Source organism: Carcharodon carcharias, chromosome 19, assembly GCF_017639515.1.
Source record: "Carcharodon carcharias isolate sCarCar2 chromosome 19, sCarCar2.pri, whole genome shotgun sequence".
In the NCBI taxonomy this organism is placed as follows: domain Eukaryota; kingdom Metazoa; phylum Chordata; class Chondrichthyes; order Lamniformes; family Lamnidae; genus Carcharodon; species Carcharodon carcharias.
Window position 1 is genome coordinate 35570786 of NC_054485.1, and position 21717 is coordinate 35592502.

At 41.8% G+C, this 21717-nt stretch overlaps 1 protein-coding gene across 8 annotated transcripts in view; it reads left to right on the forward strand.

Moving 5' to 3' along the window:
* The window catches only part of LOC121291448 (zinc finger and BTB domain-containing protein 8A-like), a 31584-nt gene that overhangs the window by 5446 nt on the left and 4421 nt on the right, over positions 1 to 21717 (forward strand). For 3 of the 8 annotated variants that reach the window (XM_041212632.1, XM_041212631.1, XM_041212628.1), the window contains 2 exons: positions 16718 to 17682; positions 18205 to 18383. In XM_041212632.1, coding sequence (XP_041068566.1) covers positions 16749 to 17682; positions 18205 to 18383 — 1113 coding nt within the window. In that variant the 5' untranslated portion in view covers positions 16718 to 16748. Of the gene's footprint in view, positions 1 to 10398; positions 10443 to 11254; positions 11273 to 14336; positions 14414 to 16717; positions 17683 to 18204; positions 18384 to 21717 lie in introns of those variants that run through there. The other 5 variants (XM_041212633.1, XM_041212636.1, XM_041212635.1 and 2 more) reach the window with 5 other exon arrangements.

Sequence of the window (21717 nt, forward strand, 5' to 3'; positions counted from 1 at the left end):
TCTTGGCTGTGGTCACAATCTCCATAGTGACAACTTTTTAAAAAGAGTTTTGAACTCCCAGTTATTTGTTGAAAGAAGAATGATATCACAAGATTTTACAACCGAAAGCATTATTGACTAAACATTATTTCCTTTTTGTAGTTAACTTATACTTTAAACTATAGAGAGGTACATTCCCCTTTTATACATATCACACATTACACTCTCCATGTAACTACAGTCTTTGTAGCAAACAATTCACAGTTGCTCCCATCTTCCAATGGGTTCCCAAAGCCCTGTTTCGCTAAGTAGTAGCTTCAAGTAACCATCTCCAAGTGCTTTCCTCAGTTTTTTGGAGAATTTCTTAAATCTATCACCAACAATAAAGCTTGTCCAATGACCCTTCTTCCTCTGGGCATGCCAGGACAACACTCTCAGAATCCTTGGAGAGCTGCAGGATGTCCCTCTTTGACTAGAGACCAACTCCTACATCTGGCTGTGGTAGTTTGCAAAGCCAAGCACCCTCGTCTCTCTGCTGATCACAAAAATTGCTGTCTGTGATTTCATTGGTTTTTTTTTAGGGAAGCCTGTAACCTGATCTCAAAAATGGTTCCTCTGCCCTCTTTCCCCATGGCAATGTGAAACATATTAGCCTTGCATCTAGGAATAAATGATGATGAGCTATTCTTGACCCCAATTCTCTTTCACCTTAGAAGTAAATGGACAGTTTACAGCACAACTGTTTACAACCCCTATACTTTCAATACCTTTCTGGGACTTTGGGAGACTCAGAGTTTACTCGTTGTACACTCAGAATGCTGCCATTGTGTCCGAGTGTAAAAACCCTTGCAGCTTCACAGTAAAACAATCTAAGCCTCCCTTTGATCACTAACAATCAAACCAACCACGTCTGCTGTCAGGCAGACTGCAGCAGGGCCCGAGAGAATGTTACTTGCCAATTATGAGCCCAAGCCTGAATTTTATCCAGATCTTGCTGCATATGGGCATGGACTGTTTCAGTATCTGAGGAGTTGGGAATGGTGCTGGACATTGTGCAATCATCAGTGAACATCCCCACTTCTGATCTTATGATGGAAGAAAGGTCATTAATGAAAGTAGCTGAAGATGGTTGGGCCAAGGACTCTACCCTGAGGAACTCCTGCAGTGAGTCCTGGGACTGTGACAATTGACCTGCAACAAACACAACCATCGTTCTTTGTGATAGGTATGATTCCAACAGTGGAGAGTTTTCCCCCCAATTTCCATGGACTCCAATTTTGCTAGAGCTCCTTGGATACCATAGTCAGTCAAATGCTGCCTAGATGTCAAGAACAATCATTCTCGCCTCACCTCTGGAGTTCAGCTCTTTTGTCCGTGTTAGGACTAAGGCTGTAATGAAGTCAGGAGCTGAGTGGCCCTGTCGGAACCCAAATTGCATCATTGAGCAGGTTATTTCTGATTACATGCCACTTGACAGCACTGTTGACAACCCTTTCCATCATTTTACTGATGATTGAGAGTAGACTGGAGTACTAATTGGCAGGTTGGATTTGTCCTGTTTTTTTGTGGACAGGGCATAACCTGGGTAGTTTTCCACATGCTGGGTAGATGCCAGTGTTGTAGCTGTACCAGAACAGCTTGGCTAAAGGCACAACTAATTCTGCACTAGAAGTCTTCAGCACTATTGCTGGAATGTTGTCAGAGCCCATAGCCTTTGCAGTAATCGCTGCCTTCAGCCATTTCTTGATATCACATGGAGTGAATTGAGTTGGCTGAAGACTGGCATTAGTGATGTTGGGGGACCTAAGGAGGGGGCCAAGATGGATCATCTGCTCACTATTTATGGCTAATGATTGTTGCAAATGCTTCAACTTTGTCTTTTGCATTACAAAAACAAATACCTGGAAAAACTCAGCAGGTCTGGCAGCATTGGCGGAGAAGAGCAAAGTTGACGTTTCGAGTCCTCATGACCCTTCAACAGAACAGAAATGTCTTGCATTAATGTGCTGGGCTCCTCCATTGTTGAGGATGGGATATTTGTGGAGCTTTCTCCTCCAGTTAGTTGTTTAATTGGCCACCACCATTCATGACTGGGTGTGGCAGAACTTAGACCTGATCCATTGGTTGTGGGAATGCTTAGCTTTGTCTATCGCATGCTGCTTTCCTGTTTGGCATGCAAGTAGTTCAGTGCTGTAGCTTTACCAGGTTGGCACCTCATTTTTAGGTATGCCCGGTGCTGCTCCTGTCATGCCCTCCTGTACTCTTCCTTGAACCAGGGTTGATCCCTCAGTTTGATGGTAATGGTAGAGTGGGGAATATGCAGGGCAATGAGGTTACAGGTTGTGATTGTATACAATTCTGCTGCTGATGGCCCACAGTGCCTCATGGATGCCTTGTTTTGAGTTGCTAGATGTGTTTGAAAGCTATCCCATTTAGCATGGTGGTAGTGTCACACAACACGATGGAGGGTACCCTCAGTGTGAAGATGGGACTTCGTCTCCACAAGGACTGTGCAGTGGTTACTCCTACCAACACTGTGATGAACAAATGCACCTGTGACTGGTGAGGACGAGGTCAATTAGGTTTTTCCTTCTTATTGGCTCCCTCACTATGTGCCACAAACCCAGTCTAGCAGCTATATCTTTTAGGACTCAGCCTGCTCAGTCAGTAGTGGTGCTACCAAGCCACTCTTGGTGATGGACATTGAAGTTCCCCACCCAGAGCAAACTTTGTACCCTAGCCACTCTCAGTGCTTCCACCAAGTGCTGTTCAACATGGAGGAGTACTGATTCATCAGCTGAGGGTATGGGTGGCAGGTGGTAACCAGCAGAAGGTTTCCTTACCCATGTTTGACCTGATTGCATGAGACTCCATGGGGTCTGGAGTCAATGTTGAGAACTCCTAATGCAACTCCCTCCTGACTTTATACTATTATGCTGCCACCTCTGGTGATGTCTGGGATATTGTCTGTAGGTATGATTATGTCAGGCTAGCTGACTAGTCTGTGGGACAACTCTTCCAATATTTGCACAAACCCCCAGATGTTAACAAGGAGAACCTTGCAGGGTCAACAGGGCTTGGTTTGCCTAGGTTGATATCTTGTGATCTGTCCGGTTTCATTCCTTTTTATAGAGGTTTGATACAAATGAGTGGCTTGGCAGGCCAGAGGACTTTTAAGAGTCAATAACATTGCTGTGGGTGTGGATTGTAGGCCAGACCAAGTGAAGATTTACTTTTTTTTTAAAAAAAGGGACATTATTGAACCAGATGGATTTTTTTTTAATGGTCGCTATTAAATTTCAGCTTTATTAACTGAATTTAAATTCTACAGCTGGATTCAAACTCGTATCCCCAGAGCAATAGCCTGGGCCTCTGGATTACTAGTTAGGTGACATTATCACTGTGCCACCGCCTTCCTTACTCAGGTACTCTTTGTGGGGATGTAGTCTAAATGGCTCCTGAGGTCAGTTAGATGCTAGTTACTGTTCAAAGTTCATCTAGATTGGTAGCTGCTTGCCTTCTCTACTTATTACCTCAGTTTTTTTAAAAATAAAAACTAACTAACTGGGTTTCTTTCTCTTTTTTGGAAGATTGTTCAACTGTGATTTTTCATTTGTCCATTGTGGAGTTAGAAGTGTTGATGGATTCTTACAGCAACAACAATTTGTATTTATAGTTATCCAAGAGGAGAAAGTAACAAGCTTGTTATTTGCTAGGTATGTAAGAGAGAGAGAGAGAGACAGGAAAGCTGCCCAAAACATGGGAGCAAAATTAAACTTTTTAAGCTTTTACTCAGTTGAGTATTGTTGAAGTGGCAGGGAGCATTATTGTGTGAAAGGGGAAAACCAAACTTCTTCAGATATATATAGAATTTCCATTTGAGGTCAAAAGCTAAAATAGTTCAGAAATAAAGTTTGAAAATGAAGCCATCAAATATACCAGTGGCAGCTGTTTAGACGTTTCAGACACAAAAAGTGTCTTTTGAAGAATTAAAATAAGATGGTCATTGCCTTGCTGGATGCTTTTCAGGTTAAGATACAAAATTGCAGACATCACATGAAATACATCTGGAGATAAATTCTGGTTTTAGAGAACCTGATAAATGTAAAATAGAACCAACAGCAAGAGTGGAATCATAGAAGCTTATGGCACAAAAGGAATGTATTTAGGCCGTTGTGTCTGTCAACTGAAAAATAACTATCGTTCCTAACTCCACTTTCATCCGCAGTATTTTGCTTTTATCTCACTTTCTAGCTCTTGGTTCACAGCTTGATCGATTACTGCCGTAGTTCTCAAACTGACCCTGAAATCTGCAGAGACCTATGGGGGGTCCACGATGCAGGACAAGCCTTACAAGGGGGTGACTGCTCAGGGCACTCTGGATAAATAAGCAATTGAGTGGTGTTTGCAGATGTGATCTTGCCTCCCTTGTGTCTGGGTCTCTTCATGATCTACTGTCCCCGGGCTCCTGCCAAGGAAAGACAGGCAAAGGCACATGGGATACAGGGTAATTTGATAAGGTTTAGTTGTAGGAGGCAGAGGGTGATGACAGAAGGATGTTTTAGTGACTGGAAGCCAGTGTCCAATGGTGAACCACAGGGATCTGTGCTCGCTCCCCTATTATTCGTCATTTATATAAACGATATAGATGACTATGGGGGGTAGGATTAGTAAGTTTGCGGATGACCCAAAGATTGGCCGGGTGGTTAACAGTGAGGTTGAGTGTCTTGGGCTACAGGAAGTTATAGACAGGATGGTCAAATGGGCAGATAAGTGGCAGATGGAATTTAACCCTGAAAAGTGTGAGGTGATACACTTTGGAAGGAGTAATTTGCCAAGGAAGTATTCAATGAATGCCATGGCACAAGGAAGTTCTGAGGAACAAAGGGACCTTGGCATGTGTGTCCATAGATCTCTGAAGGTGGAGAGGCATGTTAGTGGGGTGGTGAAAAAGGCATATGGGACACTTGCCTTTATCAATCGAGGCATAGATTACAAAAGTAGGGAGGTCATGTTGGAGTTGTATAGAACCTTGGTGAGGCCACAGCTGGAGTACTGTGTGCAGTTCTGGTCGCCACATTATAGGAAGGATGTGATTGCACTAGAGGGGGTGCAGAGGAGATTCACCAGGATGTTGCCTGGGATGAAACATTTATGAAGAGAAGTTGGATAGACTTGGATTGTTTTCATTGGAGCAGAGAAGACTGAGGGGTGACCTGATCGAGGTGTACAAGATTGAGGGGCATGGATAGGGAGCAGCTGTTCCCCTTAGTTGAAGGGTCAATCACAAGGGGGCATAAGTTCAAGGTGAGGGGCAGGAGGTTTAGGGGGGATGTGAGGCAAAACTTTTTTACCCAGAGGGTGGTGACAGTCTGGAATGCACAGCCTGGGAGGGTGGTGGAGGCGGAGGTTGCCTGTCATCCTTTAAAAAGTACCTGGATGAGCACTTGGCATGCCATAACATTTAAGGCTATGGGCCAAGTGCTGGTAAATGAGATTAGGTAGGTCAGGTATTTCTCACATGGTGCAGACTCGATGGGCCGAAGGGCCTCTTCTGCACTGTGATTCTGTGATAAGGAATGGCACACCGTCTCACTGATATGTCATCTTAAAATGGTTATTGAAACAATCGTTACATGGCAGCACTTTTATATTCTCAGCATTATAAAGTATAATTTAGGTGGGGATCCTTGTTTACTAATCCCTTTGAAAAGGGGTTCTTCAGTGAACTTTTGAGAACCGCTGGGTTATCCAAATACTTTTTTAAATGTAATGATGTTTTCTGCCTCTACCACCCTTTCAGACAGTGAACTCCAGGCCCCCATTAACTTCTGAAGAAAAAGATTATCCTCAAATTTCCCTAATTCTTCTACCAGTTACTTTTCAATCAATATCCCCCAGTTATTGACCTCTCTGCTAAAGGAAATACATCCTTCCTATCCACTCTACTTAGGCCCCTTATAATTTTATACACCTCAATTAAATTTCTTCTCTGCCTCCTCTGTTGTCACTTTCCTCGTAGCTAAAATTCTCCAGTCATGGCAACATCCTCGTAAATCTCAACTATATTCTACCTAATGTGATCACATCTTTCCTGCGATTATTGATCAGAATTGTATGCAGTAATCTAGCTGTGGCCTACATAGTGTTTTATGCAGTTCTAGCATAACCTCCCTGCTCTTGTGTTCTGTGCCTCCGCTAATAAAGTAAAATATCCTGTGCGTCATCTTATTCAACTTATCTAGCTCTCCTGCTACCTTTGGGGTTCTGTGGACATGCACTCTAAGGTTCCTCTGTTCCTCTACACCTCTCAGTAACTTTACGTTTATTGTGTATTCCCTTGTCTTATTTCTACTCTCCAAATGCAGTACCTCACACTTGATTGAATTTCCATTTGCCACTTTTCTGACCACTTGACCAGTCCATTAACATCTTTCTGCAATTTACAGCTTTCTTCCTCACTCAATCACATGGCCATTTTGTGCATCATTTGCAAACTTCTTGATCTTTCCCCCTGCATTTAACTCTAAATCATTCATATATACCACAAAAGGCAAGGGACATTATGGTTCTATGGAACCCTACTGGAATCAGCCCTTCAGCTACAAAACACCTGTCGACTGTTGTCCTTTGCTTCCTGCCACTGAGATAATTTTAGATCCAATTTACCACTTTTCCTTGAAATCCCATGGACTTTACTGACCAGTCTGTCATGTTGGACAAATCCAAAATGCTTGCTAAAATCCATGTAGAATGCAGCAAATGACCTTCTCAAAAAATTCAATCAAGATGGCCGAACACTACTTTACTTAAACAAGTATTAATACTTTCCCTCGAGTTTTTTCCAATAACTTCTTTACATAGAGATATAAAAGTAAATCTGCAGGGAAATCAGATGTGCAAGAAGTATAGTGTGGTGAAACTGGGGAATGTTAATTATCCAAATATTGATTGGGATAGTTCTAAAGGGTAAGGAGGAAGAGGAATCTAAAATGTATTCAGGAGAACTTTCTTGATCATTATATTCTGTGTCTAACTAAGAAGGAGGCATTGTGGATCTGTTGCTGTGGAATGAGGTCGACCAAGTGTTTGTGAGGGTATACTTGGCTAAGAATGATCATTGTACATAAGGTTTAAATTCGGAATTGATAAGAGCAAAGAAAAATCTAGAGTAGAACTTCTAAATTGGAAAATGGCTAATTTCAATGGGATGAGAGGGTATCTAGCCAAGGTAAAATGGAACCAAAGACTGGCAGGAACAGAACAATGGATGATCTTTTATATGAAATGTTTCAGGTACAGATTAGGTACGTTCCAACAAGGGTGAAAAGTCGGGGAACCAGGGCTCCTTGGATATTGAGATAGAGAATATGATGAAACAAAAAAAGAGAGGGTATACGATGCATGTCAGTTGAATTCAAGTGAGAAGCTGGCCAAATACAATATGTTGAGGGATGGTGGAGAGGAAAATAAGACTGGCAAAGAGAGAATATGAGAATAGAATGTTAGTTAACATCAAAGGGAAGCTAAAAGTCTTCTACCAGCATGTAAATAGTAAGCAGATAGTGATAGGCAAAGAGGGTAATGTGTGCATAGAGGCATAGGGCAGGGCTAGAATACTTAAACAAGTATTTTGTATTGATATTTACTAAAGATGCTGACAAAATATTTGTAGAATTGGAAATGGTAGAGATAATGAAACCAATAAGAAAAGCAAGGAGAGAGCATGAAAAAAAAGGCTGGCAGCTAACATAGAAGACCTTGGAATTCCCTTTTATAAGCATGTAAATAATAAAGGGTAATAAAAGAAAAATTAGGACTGATTAAGGACAAAAAAGGGGATTTGCATGTGGAGGATGGAGAAACAGCGGAGGTGTTGAACAAATACTTTGCATCTGTCTTTACAAAGGAAGTAGATGTCTACCCAGGCTGAGGTGAGAGAGGAGGTAACTGGTACACTGGAAGAATTTACAATTGAGGAGGTTTTAGAAAGGCTATCTTTACCTAAAATACCAGGACCGGATGAGATGCATCCAAGGGTACTGAGGGAAGTGAGTGTGGAAATTGCGGAGGCACTAGTGATAATCTTTGTGTTTTTTAGACACGGGAGGTGCCTGAGGACTGGAAAATTGTGAATTGTGTAACAATTTAGGAGGAGGAGTTGCTAAAAGGGATGCAAGGATAAAGCTGGCAACTACAGACCAATCAGTTTGACCTCAGTGGCAGGGAAACTTCTGGAAACTATAGCCACTTTGACAAGTGCAGGATAATTAAGGAAAGCCAGCAGGGATTCATTAAGGGGGAAATCATGTTTAACTAACTTGCTAGAGTTTTTTAAGGAGGTTAACAGAGAATGTTGATAAGGGAAGCACTGTTGATGTGGTGTATATGGATTTTCAAAAGGCATTTGATACAGTGCCACACAACAGAGTTGTGAGCAAAATTCTAGTTCATGGAATTAAAAAGTAGGTACTTGGATAAGAAATTGTCTGAGTGACAGGAAACAGAGTAGTGATAAATGTTTGTTTTTCAGATTGGACGAAGGTTTGTAGTGGAGTTCCCCAGGGGTCAGTTTTGGGACCCTTGCTGTTCCTGTTGTATATTAATGGCCTAGACTGTGGTGTTCAGGGCATGATTTCAAAATTTGCAGATGATACGAAGATTGGAAATGTCAATTGGACATAGACATGTTGGTGGATTGGGCAGACAAGTGGCAGATGAAGAGAAGTGTGAGGTGATCCATTTTGGCAGGAAGAATATGGTGACAGTATAAAATAAAAAGACTCTAAAGGAGGTGCAGGAACAGAGGGACCATGGTATATATGGACATAGATCATTGAAGATGGCAGGGCATATTGAGAGAGCAGTTAATAAAGCCTATAATATCTTAGGCTTTATTAATAGGGACATTGAGTACAAGAGTAAGGAGGTCATGTTGAACTAGTACAAGACACTAGTTAGGCCTCATCTGAAGTACTGTGTCCAGTTCTGTGTGCCATAATTGAGGATCGATGTGAAGGCATTGGAGAATACAGAGGAGATTCACAAGAATAATTCTAGGGATAAAGAGCTGTAGCTATGAGGATAGGGAGAATTTAGGACTGTTTCCTGCGGAGAAAGGATGGCTGACAGGAGACTTGATAGAGGTATTCAAGATCCTGAGGTGTATGGATGGGGTAAATAGTAAGAAACTGTTCCCACTCGAGTGCATCAGGAACTAGAGGGCACAGATTCAAAATAATTGGCAAAAGGAGTAAATGTGATGAGGAAAAATTTTTTTCACCCAGAGGGTGGTTAGAGTCTGGAACGAACTTCCTAAAAGGGTGGTGGAGGCAGGTTTGAAGTAGGTATTCAAAAGTGAATTGGATTTCTACCTGAAAAGAAGTAATGTGCAAGGATATGGGGATAAGGCAGGGGAGTGGGACTAGGTGGAATGCTTTCAGAGCCAGTGTAGATTAGATGGGCTGAATGGCCTCCTTCTGCACTGTAAATATTCTGTTATGGATAAAATGAAAATGGTAATGTGGGTAAGTTACCTGGTCTGAATGGCTTGCACCCCAGATTGCAAAGGAAAGTGGAGATAGAGAAAGCAGAAGGACTGGTTATAATCTTCCCTAGATACGGGGGCAGTGCTAGAGGCTTGAGACGTGGTAAGCACGTTCTTAGTAACTACAGGTTGTTCAGTTTAACGTCCATGATGGGTAAGGTTTTAGAAACAATAATTGGGGAATAAAGTCTACAGGCACTCGGGTTTGAAATAATTAAAGAATTGATTTGTTAAAGGCTGATCTAATTGAAGTTTTTGAAGTAACGGAGAAGGTTGTTGAAAGCAATGTGATGAATGTTGTCTATATGGATTTTAAAGCTTGCAGGATTTTAGCTACAAGGTTAGGTTGTTCAATGTGTTTAATTTACTTTGCTTTGACGATTATTCACTACCATTCTGGTCCTGTGTTTTTGAGGGTTGAAACCTAACACAGCATTATACAAATGGTCCACAATTTACGAATGTCTTCTTGTAATATGCACTCCTGGATTACCTTCATTGGGTGTTACAGTATGGAGTTTAAGACTCCTAAGTCACTTTCATTTTCTGGTCTTTTAATTGTTAATAGCCCCACTGCGTAAAGGATATGTCTTCCGTGAACTAGTTGTACAATGCCAACTATGTAACTCTCAGTCGTTCCTGCAATGTAAAACCATTTTGGAGAGGGTCTTCAGACCAATGGAAAATAGGAGCTGGCTGCTGTTTCAAGATCAACCCTTTTAAAAAATAAAATTATAGCATCGAAACTGATGGGAAACTCAAAAGCAGCCAAAACAACTTCAATCACTGCAATTGGACTGACAATTGCGCTTGAATGGTTCATGTTGTATTTCGCCTTTAAGTGCCTCCGGGTGTAAATCCGGGCGTTAAAAAGCACGTCCGGGTCGGACCGGGCGGAGTACAGCGTCGGTCGTGGGTAAGAAAAAGGTTCAGGGTTTTCTACTGGGATTCATTCAGGGAAACACCCGGGGCTGCTGAGTGGAGAGTCCGTCGGTTACCCCAGGGAGGGAGTATCGGCTGGGGGTCCGTAGAGCGGGTGGTACACTGGCCTCTCCGTGGCCGGGATTGTGAAGAGGGTGATAGCGTCCGGTGTGCAGCAGTGACTCGGGGGGCCGGGGGAAAGCGGGTGTTTCAGTCAGTATTCAGCGATCCGGGAAGCTGTTCCGGTAAGGGGGTGGGGGTGGGGGGGGTTGGGGGTTCCCTGGGCTCTACAAGGGTGCCTCAAGTGGGCGGGCGGTGGCGGCGGGCAGCGCGTAGTGAGCGGGCGGTGGCGGCGGGCAGCGCGTGGTGACCGGGCGGTCGGTCGGTGGTGGGAAGCGCGGGGCGAGCGGTCGGTCGGTTGGTGGCGGGCAGCGCGCGACGAACCCACGGTTTGTACTAAGCACGGGCGGTTGTTCCCGGGCTGCCTGCGCGCGCTGCTCGCTCTGAGCGGGCGGATTGGATCCGGGCGTTCCTCGCTATTGTTATCCATTGTCTCGCTTCTATTTGATTGGCACTTGAACCGACCAATTACAATCGGGTACAGAAGATGGGCGGGTTCTATGAGCGATATTGCGCGCGCAGTGAGTTTGGTCCAATTTGAGTCCCTCGCACGTTTGTAACCTGAGCTGTGCATTTTTATTTCATTTGGAGAAAATTATATTTTAAGACAAGGGGAAAAAAAACAATGCATTCCCTTCATTGTCCAATTCTGATTTTTAGGGCACCACTTACTCCAAGTACTCCTCAAGTGATTGTTGTTAATATGTGAGTATCAGCAGGCTATTTGAGTGTGAGGGGCATCACAGCAAAGGCAGTCCTGTTCCTCAGCTGGTATCATTAGATTAAGATGGGATTTGGGAACCTGAGCTGAGTTGACATGAATCGGGAAATATGCTGATTTACCTAACAGTTGATTGATTTACCATTTTTAAAGTGTTGTATGCTTTGTTCTTTTTAAATATAAATTAAATTTATCTTGGTAAACTTTTTTTTAAGTTAATCTCCTGTGATGTTGAATATAAGGATTTAAGATCAAATAAAGTGGGTTTGGAGGGCAGAAGATAGACAACCAGATAAAAGCAGATGCTGGAAATCTGAAACAAAAGCAAAAATAGCTTGAAAAACTCAGGTCTGACAGCATCTGCGGAGAGGAACACAGTTAACGTTTCGAGTCCGAATGACTCTTCATCAGATAGACAACCAGATTGTGTAATTCTGAATTAAAGTCATACATTGTCTTTTTTTATAAAATTTTCATTTTTTTACATATTAATTAGTAAACCTTATATGGTAGTTTGGTAAGCAGAGAAGTAAAAGTTGATGGAGATTTGCTGTTTCTCTATTGTGTCTAAACCGAGGCACTTTAGCACTATAAGTGGCAAGAGTGTAATTGCAGTGTGATACATGAATCAGTTCCCCCGTAAATGTGGATTGAAATTTATAATGAAAAATTATGATGAAAGAAAGTTGTATTTTTCAGACAGAGCATAGAATTTTTTTTTTTTTAAACTCGGTCACTATACTATCCTACATCCTCAAGAATGGGGATGCAACCAGATAGAAATATGGAATCTTAGGCCTTTGTCATTGCTGCAAGGTTCTATCTTCCCATTGTGCCTGTATCAGTTTGTTGAAAGAACTAACCAATTAAATCCCACACCCCAGCCTTTTCCCCATAACCCTGCTAATTAGTCCTCTTAGAGTACATGTCCCAGTTTCCATTTCAAGGTTCCTGTGAAATCTGCTTCCCCATACTTCAAAGTAGGGTGTTCCAGATTTTAACAGCCCTCCCTGTGGGGTAAAAATATGTTGCTTATTTCCCTTCTAGTTTTGATAATTATTTTAAATCTATAACCTCTGGTTAATGGTGCCCAGTGCAGAGGGAACTATTTCTCCTTATCTGCTCCATCAAAAGGCCACATAATTTTAAATACCTTTGTTAAATCTCCCCTTATCCTTCTCCGCTCTGGGAAGAACAATCCCAACTTGTCCAATCTTGCCATATAACTGAGCTCCCTCATCCTTGGTACCACTCTGGTAAATCAGCTCTGGATCCTATCCAAGAACTTGACCTTCTTCCTCAAGTGTCGTGCCCAGAGAGTAAACAATACCCTAGCTGAGGCCTAACCAGTATTTTGTAATGGTTTTGCATGGTTGCCTTGTTTTTATATTGAATGCCCCAATTTACAAAGCCAAGTATCCCATAGGCTTTCCTAACTGCCCTATCAATTTGCCTGGCCAGCTTCTAACTTTGTGATTATGTACTCCCAGGTCGCTCTCATCTTGCAGTTCCTACAAAATAGCATTATTTCAGTTGTACTGGTTTGTCCAAGTTGTTCCTCCCAAAGTGCATCACTTCGCACTTAATCCACATTAAATTCCACCTGCCAAATTTGCCAGCCTTTCTAGGTGCACCGGAAGTCTGTTATCCCTGCTCTATTTACTACATTGTCAGGTTTTGTATCCCCCACAAAGTTCAAAATTGTATTCCCTATAGCGAAGTCCAGGTAATTTATATGTAACAAGGAGAGCAATGGTTTTAATACACTCCCCGGGGATCCCCACTGCATTCTGCTCTCCAGTCAGAAAAACAGCCGCTTGTCGTAATTTGCTGTCTTCTATGCCTTAATTACATAATTAAGATGCTGTATTCTTCTCACTCACAATAACAAAGCCTTAATGAGATAAAACTAATAGTATTCTCCACATAATAAAAACACAAGTTCCTTTAGCAGTTAGTTGGTGGGATCATGGTATTAATCACACTTCTATAGCATTCACTACCAAATTAAGAGACAGAGCTCCTTGAAGAAAGAACTTGCATTTATATAGTATATGTCATGATCTCGGGGCTTCCTAAAGTGTTTTACAACTAACCAAGTACTTTTAATGTGTCGTCACTGTTGCAGGAAAGGGGGCAGCCAATTTGTGTACATCAAAGTCCTGCAATCAGTGAGATAAATGATCAGCTAAACTGTTTAGTATTGTTGGTTTGGACAATTCTTTGTGGCATGGTTGAACTGAAATCTCAGCCCATGGTGATCTTGATTCCCAGCAAAGCTCTTGGGATTTCAGAGCGAAATTCTAATTTCTACAAGCAAAACTTCAAAGTGCATAACTAAAAAAAAAATTCAAATATAAATTTCATATTCCTATCTGTAAATATAGAAAGTTATTGCATGTATATGAGTAAAGACACTTTAGAAAGGATGTGAGTGTCCTTCATATAGATATAGAGATTTATCAGAATGGTTTCAGAGGTGAGGGGCTTAGCTACAAGGTTAGGTTGGAAAAGCTGGGATTGTTCTTGTAGCAAAAGAGATTAAGGGGAGATTTGACAGAGGTGCACAAGATTATGACAGATTTAGATAAGGTAGGCAAAGAAAAGTTGCTCCCATTAGCTGATGGTAGAAGTCTAGGGCACACAGATTTTAAGGTTTTTGGCAAGAGACACAGGTGAGAGGAAGAACTTTTTACAAAACAAGTGATAATGACCTGGAACACTCTGCCTATGAGGGTGGTGATGCGAAGCAAAGCTGATAAATAATTTCAAAAGGAAATTGGATGGGTACTTGAGGGAAATAAACTTGCAGGGTTAGGGAGATGGTACAGGACTGATTGGATTGCTCGAGGGACTTCAAGGGCCGAATGGTCTTCTTGTAATGACTCTGACTCTATGACTCTGAGTGAATAGGATGCTTGTGAAGGGACCAGATTCAGAATGTTCAGACAGAGTGTAATAGTTGAAGTTGTTTAAAAGCTCTTGCCACCTCACAATGCATTTACACAATTAATAGATTCTCCCAATTTTTTTAACCTTCTGACTAAGGTGAAGAAATACAAGTACTTCCAACAAGAGGAAACTGAAACTTCTGCTTGCCCTACAAAAGCAACCAAGCAGTAAAAGTAATAATATTTCACTTTAGCATTATTGAACTTTCCAACCCTTGATCATATTGGGGTTTCTTTATATTTCTTGAGGTTTTTTTTTTGGAATCTGAACATGTTGTCGTTAGCTGTCACCATTCTGATAGCAGAATTTTTCTTGCATGGTTTTTGCATTAAGGAAGAGGAAGCTGGTGTAATATGAGGCTAGATCTTCTGGTACATTGAATTATATAGTATCTACAGCACAGAAACAAGCCGATCTATGCTGCCGCTTATGCTGCATCCTGGCCTCCTCCCTTGCCTCTTCATCCAATCCTATCTGCATATCTTTCACGTTTTCTCCCTCCTCTGTATATCCATCTTCCCTTTGAATCCATCTTTACTATTTGCTTCAACTCCTCCCTGTGGTGGTGAGTTCCACATTGTTACCACACTCTGGGTATAAAGAAGTTTCTTCTGAATTCCCTGTTGAATTTACTAGTGACAATCTTACTGATGTCCTTTAAGGAAGCAATCTGCCATCCTTGCCTGGTCTGGCCTACATGTGACTCCAGACCCATAGCAAAGTGGTTGACTCTTAAATGCCCCCTGAACAAGAGCAATTAGGGATGGGCAATAAATGCTGGCCTAGCCAGAGACGTCCACATCCCATGAACGAATATGAAAAAAAAAAATTATAGCCCCTAGTTTTGGTATAATGGGGTCAAGCTGGAAAAAGGTGCTTCATTGTGACATGTGGGCTGTAACTTCTGAACTCCGGGGCATTGTATTAGGGGGCGGTATCCCAAAGATGCACTAGGGAAACCCCCCTCACCCGGATGTTCCTAGGTAAGGTTTGCACAGTGATTTCCCAGGAGCGCAAACTTCTGATGGGCAATTGCCCTGCACTGGGAACCATCCGAAAACGTGATTTAAATCACAAACTTCGGATGGTTCCACTGTTACATCAATACTTACCCGGGGAGGTGATGGTGTAGTGGTATTGTCACTGGGCTTGTACTCTAAGGACCCAGGTTCGAATCCCACCATGGTAGATGGTGAAAATTGAATTCAGTAAAGAATCTGGAATTAAAAATCTAATGATGACCATGAATGTCATGAAAACCCATCTGGTTCACTCATCTCCTTTAGAGAAGGAAATCTGCTGTCCTTACCTTACATGTGACTTGCCACACTGAAGAGCAATTAGGGCCAGTGGCGCCCACATCCCATGAGCAATTAAAAGAAAAGAAACAGGAAAATTTAAATATTTTCTAACTTCTGGGTAACAGTTGTACAGATCCACAGGATGCCCCCCCACCATTGGATTCTCCCCACCCCCAAGGGACATCATCCCGCAACGGCAACTCCCCAGACCTTGGGATTCACTCTGCCCCTTCATCAGGCCTGACTCTCCCCCACCCCCACCCCTCTCAAAGCGGGACCCGACCTAACACCCTGCCCCCAGCCCAAGGTTCTAACCTGACCTGAGCCGCCCAATCTTATCCAATTACCTTATCAAAGGCCTTTTAAATCTGGCTGGACCTTTAAACTGACCTGGTTTATGGCAGCTAGTGCTGTAAAAAAAAAGTGGGGGGGGCAAGGTTTACTTACCTTCAACTCTACAGCCCTTTGATGCTGGGTCCTGGGGGCGCACTGCCCTGCCCAGATCTCACCCGGCCTGAGCCGGAAGGTTGGGTGAGATAGGATTGCCTGTGTTTCATTTTACAGACGTATTTGCATCTGTATGTATGTCAAACATAGCACTTGATTGGAGATGAGAAAGAACAATAATTTAATCTTTTGGTTTGAATTCAGCAAATAAAATAGTTGCCTTGCTGCTGACTCTCAAATGTATGAAATTCTACATTTACATGCCTTGCAGGATTGAATTTATGTTTTTGGAAAAGCAACTTAGTTTGTGTCACCCCATAGCATCAGTATCCAAAAACACTCCTCAAAGAACTTGTTGGTTCTGTTACATTGAAATGATTTAGGTGCACGGCCCACAATCCTGTGTGTTATTGTGTTATTTGTGATGTTAATGGAGCACTTTCTACGTAAAATGTTTGCTTACAGGTTGGTTTTAAGCAACAATCTTAAAAGTATAGAAAATAGACAGGAACAGGATTCAACTGAGAATTGTTTCTCATGTATAGATTTATTACAAAGCAATGCAGATGGGCACTCTAAGAACCTGGTATTAAATATATTTGGTTTAATAAAGTGGACCTTTTACATTACTCTTCCTTATCGCCTAATACAGATTTTTTTTTAAATGTACTTGGAATGGATTGAGACTTAATTCTGTCATTAGTAAAGTGATGTCCTTCATACCCACAGCAGACGAAGGTCACAGTAGATTGTTTTCAAAATGGAGATCTCCTCTCACCAAGCCCGCTTGCTTCAACAGTTAAATGAACAGCGCAAACAAGAAATGTTTTGTGACTGCAGCATCATCGTGGAAGGAAGAGTCTTCAAGGGCCATCGTAATGTTTTGTTTGCCAGCAGTGGCTACTTTCGGATGCTCCTCCTGCATAATGCACAAGATGTGGGACAGCCCACGGTTGCCACTTTTGACGTATTTTCCGCTGATGCATTTACAATTATTTTGGACTTCATTTATTCAGGGAGGTTGTCCCTCACAAGCCAAAATGTGATTGATGTGATGTCAGCTGCCAGCTACTTGCAAATGACTGATGTGATCAGTGTCTGCAAAAGCTTCATCAAATCTTCTCTGGACATCAGTGAGAAAGAGAGATACTTCAACCATTCCAGTAATGGTGAGAATAAGTGTGGGGATATGTCATCTCTGTATACCAGTAACCGTGGTCTGGAAGCTAGCTCTGTTCATGTTCAGAAAAACACAGATCTGGGGGCTATTGTTGGGCACTCCTGGAGAAACTTCAACTTTCATCAGCCAGTCGCAAACCTTCAGCATTCTCCCAGAGATCAGCTGCCAAACTCTTTTGTCAATAATCGAGCACATCAGGAAATACCTGAACTCTCTGTTTTCAAAGTCAGTAGTCTGTGTGGTTCTAGTGTGACTTCGAGAACATCTGAAAGCATAAACACTGTTTCCCAAGCTGAGGAGAAAAGAACACCAGATTCTGAGCTGAGTGCCCCTCATGTGAGTTATCAATTCAGGCATGAGCCAGATGTTTTGCCCAGAGACTGGCCATTGCCACGCAGAAACGGTGACTCAATACGGCAACCTTCTCGAGGTAGAGGTCGAAAGGCTGAAGACTGGTATCCTCCAATGCCTACAATTCTGGAAGTTGTGGGTGACTGGAGTGGAGAAGGTGCAGGTAAAAGTGGTGCATGTCTCATGTCAGATTGGGGTGAAGGGTACAGTTCTAGGGTGTTTCAATGTCTGGGTATCTTTGTCTCCTTATGTAAAGCTGCTTTATCTAGTTTGTTTATTTGAAGACAGTAAACCCCACATATATGAGATCAAATCTGTGTAAGTTCTAGCTGCATGTAGGTATTTCAGTGGTTAGTAATTTGAAAGATACTGTTGCTCATTTTAATTCATGTCTAATAGCAAATTTCAAATGTGCAGGAGAAAAAAAGTTAAGATGATGTATATTGTCCCTTTTGAGTATGAATTGAAAAAGTGCAAAAGATTGTGATGAGCGTACAAGCTTTGAATGCAGCATCAGTATATTTTCCTTATTCCAAGATTATCCACAATTTAAATGCCACTGACCAGCCTTTTTTCTTTATAACTTTTATGTTTGTGTTCTCTCATCTGGTTATATGCGGATTTAGAACACTGTAAATATTTTAGTGTCTGTATAATTGTATTGAACATTTGCATCTTTTCTAAGGAGACTGCAATATGTTACCAAAAATGAGATTCAAGTGCCCATTCTGTACGCATACAGTGAAACGGAAATCTGACTTGAAGCGACATCTTCGATCACATACGGGGGAGCGACCATATCCCTGCGACTCCTGTGGGAAGAGATTCACTCGACTTGAGCATCTCCGTAGCCATGTTCTAACCGTGAGTGTAAAATCTTTCATTTTGAGATTGCAAATTATTTTACTTTGCAATATTAGTTACAGTATAAGCAGCACCTTGAATTATTGTAACTTCTATAGGGCCAATATCTGTTGTACTATATCATAAGCAGTAAGCTGGAATGGGGAGAAGTAATACAGATCAGTACAAGAATGACGACTTGGGTGAAATCAGGCACTGACTTGTGGAACTTCTTATCTCCTTTCATCTTCCTCCTCTCTCTTACAGGTTTTTAAAATCCAAATTTGGTGTGATCAAACTCTACCACATGACTTAATCTTGTTTTTCTCTCCTGCTATTTTTACTTTGATTTCCCCACAAAAAAGCCCTACTTAACATTGTTCATTCATTCTTGTCTGTTCTGCCCTTGGACCGTTGTCTGCTGATATTTCATCTTCAGCCATGGCAGCAGATAGGTGGGAATACCACCACCTGGAAGTTCCCCCCACCATCCTGACTTGGAAATATATTGCCATTCCTTCACTGTCGCTGGGTCAATATCCTGGAACTCCCTTCCTAACAGCACTGTGGGGGTACCTAATCACATGGATTACAGCGGTTCACGAAGGCAGCTCACCAACATATTCTCAAGGACAACTAGGGATGGGCAATAAATGCTGGTCCAGTCAGCGAAGCCCACATCCCATGAATGAATTTTTAAAAAGCAAGCCGTTTTCTTGGCTGATTTTGTGAGTGGTGGTTTGCCATTGCCTTCCACTTTTGGGGGCAGGGAGAGAAAGCAGGTCTCAAAACTACCCCAACCAGAATCAAAAACATACAAACATACGAATCAGGAGTAGGAGTGGGCCACTCGGCCCTTTGAGCCTGCTCTGCCATTCAGTAAGATCTGATTGTAACCTCTACCCCACATTCCTGCCTACCCCCGATAACCTTTTACCCCCTTGTTAATCAAGAATCTATCTAGCTCTGTCTTAAAAATATTCAAAGACTCTGCTTCCACCTCCTTTTGAGGAAGAGAGTTCCAAAGACTCACCACCACTCAGAGAAAAAAATCATCCTCATCTCTGTCTTAAGAACCTCCCTATTTTTGTAATTAATTTCCCACCACAATAAACGATAATATTCTATTCACTTTCCTAATTACCAGCTGTACCTGCATACTAGCCTTTTATGATTCGTACACTAGGACCCTTAGATCCTTCTGAACCTCAAAACTCTGCGATCTCTCACCATTTAGATAATAAGCTTCTTTCTTGCTCTTCCTGCCAAAATAGACAATTTCACATTTTCACACATTATGCTCCATTTGTCAGATCTTTGCCCGCTCGCTTAACCCATCTATGCCCCTTTGTAACCTCCTTATGCCATCTTCACAATCTACTTTCCTACCTATCTTTGTGTCACCAGCAAATCTAGCAACCATATCTTTGGACCCTTCATTTATATAAATTGGAAGAAGCTGAGGCCCCAGCACTGATCCCTGTGGCACATCACATTCTGCCAACCAGAAAACGACCCATTTATGCTAACTCTCTGCTTCCTTTAGCTAGCCAATCTTCTATCCATGCCAATATGCTACCCGCTACACCATGAGCTTTTATTTTCAACAATAACATTTATATAGAACATTATCAAATGCCTTCTGGAAATCTGACCTCCACTGGGTCCCCTTTATCCACATGTGACTCCTTCAAAGAACTCTTTCCCTTTCACAAAACGATGTTGACTCTGCCTGATTACCTTGTGCCCTGCTATAACTTATTGTTTTTTATTTGTTCATGGGATGTCACTGTATAGGTCAACATCTATTGCCTATCCCTAATTGTTCAGAGGGCATTTAAGAGTCAACCACATTGCTGTGATTCTGGAGTCACATGTAGGCTAGACCAGGTAAAGACAGCAGATTTCACCCCCGAAAGGACATCAGTGAATCAAATGGGTTTTATATTCATCATCAGACTTTTAATTCCTGTTTTTTTTATTGGATTCAGAATTCACCATCTGTCATGGTGGGATTCGAATCCGGGTCCGCAGAGCATTAACCTGGGTCTCTGGAATACTAGTCCAGTGAAAATATCACCTCCCCAATAATAATAGCTTCTAACATTTTCCCTGTGACAGATGTTGGACTAACTGGCCTGTAGTTTCCTACTTTCTGTCTCCCTCCCTTTTTTGAATAAAGGAGTTACATTTGCTATTTTCCAGTCATGGGGAACCTTCCCCAATTTTAGGGAATTTTGGAAAATTAAAACCAGTGCTGACCACTTCTTTCAAGATCTTAGGGTGAAGTCTATCTGGACCCAGGGATTTGTCAGCCCACAGCTGCAACAATTTGCTCAATGCCGCTTCCCTGGTGATTATAGTTTTCCTGAGTTCCTCCCTCCCTTCCATTTCCTGACTTAGAGCTAATTTTGGGGTGTTACTTGTGCCCCCTATTAGTGAAGACCAATGCAAAATACCTGTTTAATTCGTCCACCATCTCCCTACTTTCCATTATTAATTCTCCAGATGTACTTTCTATAGGACCAACGCTCACTTGGTTAACCCTTTTCTTATTTAAATATCTATAGAAACTCTTACTATCTGTCTTTTAAATTACTAGCTAGCTTTCTCTTGTATTCTAATTTTTCTCTCATTAATCTTTTCGTCACTCTTTGCTATTCTTTATATTCTTTCCAGTCTTCTGACCTGTCACCCATTTTTGTGCAATTATATGCATTTTCTATTGTCTTTAACTTTTTTAGTTAATCATGGATGATGGGCCCTGTTTAATAGGTGGATATCTATTTACTGAAGCAGGCAGCAGAAGACATTCTGTGAATCATAACTATTTTATTGTTAAATTATAGTTCAGTAGAAATCCTAGTTTCCATTCTTCCCTTCTGGATTGTTTCCCTGTTCAGAAGCAAAACCCTCCAACTGGTGAAAAACCCACTTCTTAAGTACAGGCTTCAATGAGCATCACCTGCTCTCAATTCACCCTTAATGGACCTGCATTTCTAACATTGTCAGGCCCTCCCCTTGGAATTTTTCTTTCCCTTTAGAACGTATCTATTCTGTGTATTCTGAAATATCCCTTTAAATGTCTGCCACTGAATCTCTATTGACCTATCCCTTAACCTCATTTGCCAGTTCATTTTAGCTAGCTCCACTTTCATGCCCTCATAATTGCCCTTATTTAAGTTTAAAATACTAGTTTGGATGCACTTGTCTATTTATTTCTATTTGCGCTAGCAGTTCATCTGTTTTGTTTTGAATGCTACATGTGTTTAGATACAGAGACTTTAATTTTGTCCTTTTATTATTTTTGTAGCGTCGAGCCTTATCTACTGATTTACTCTTAGATTTGTACACT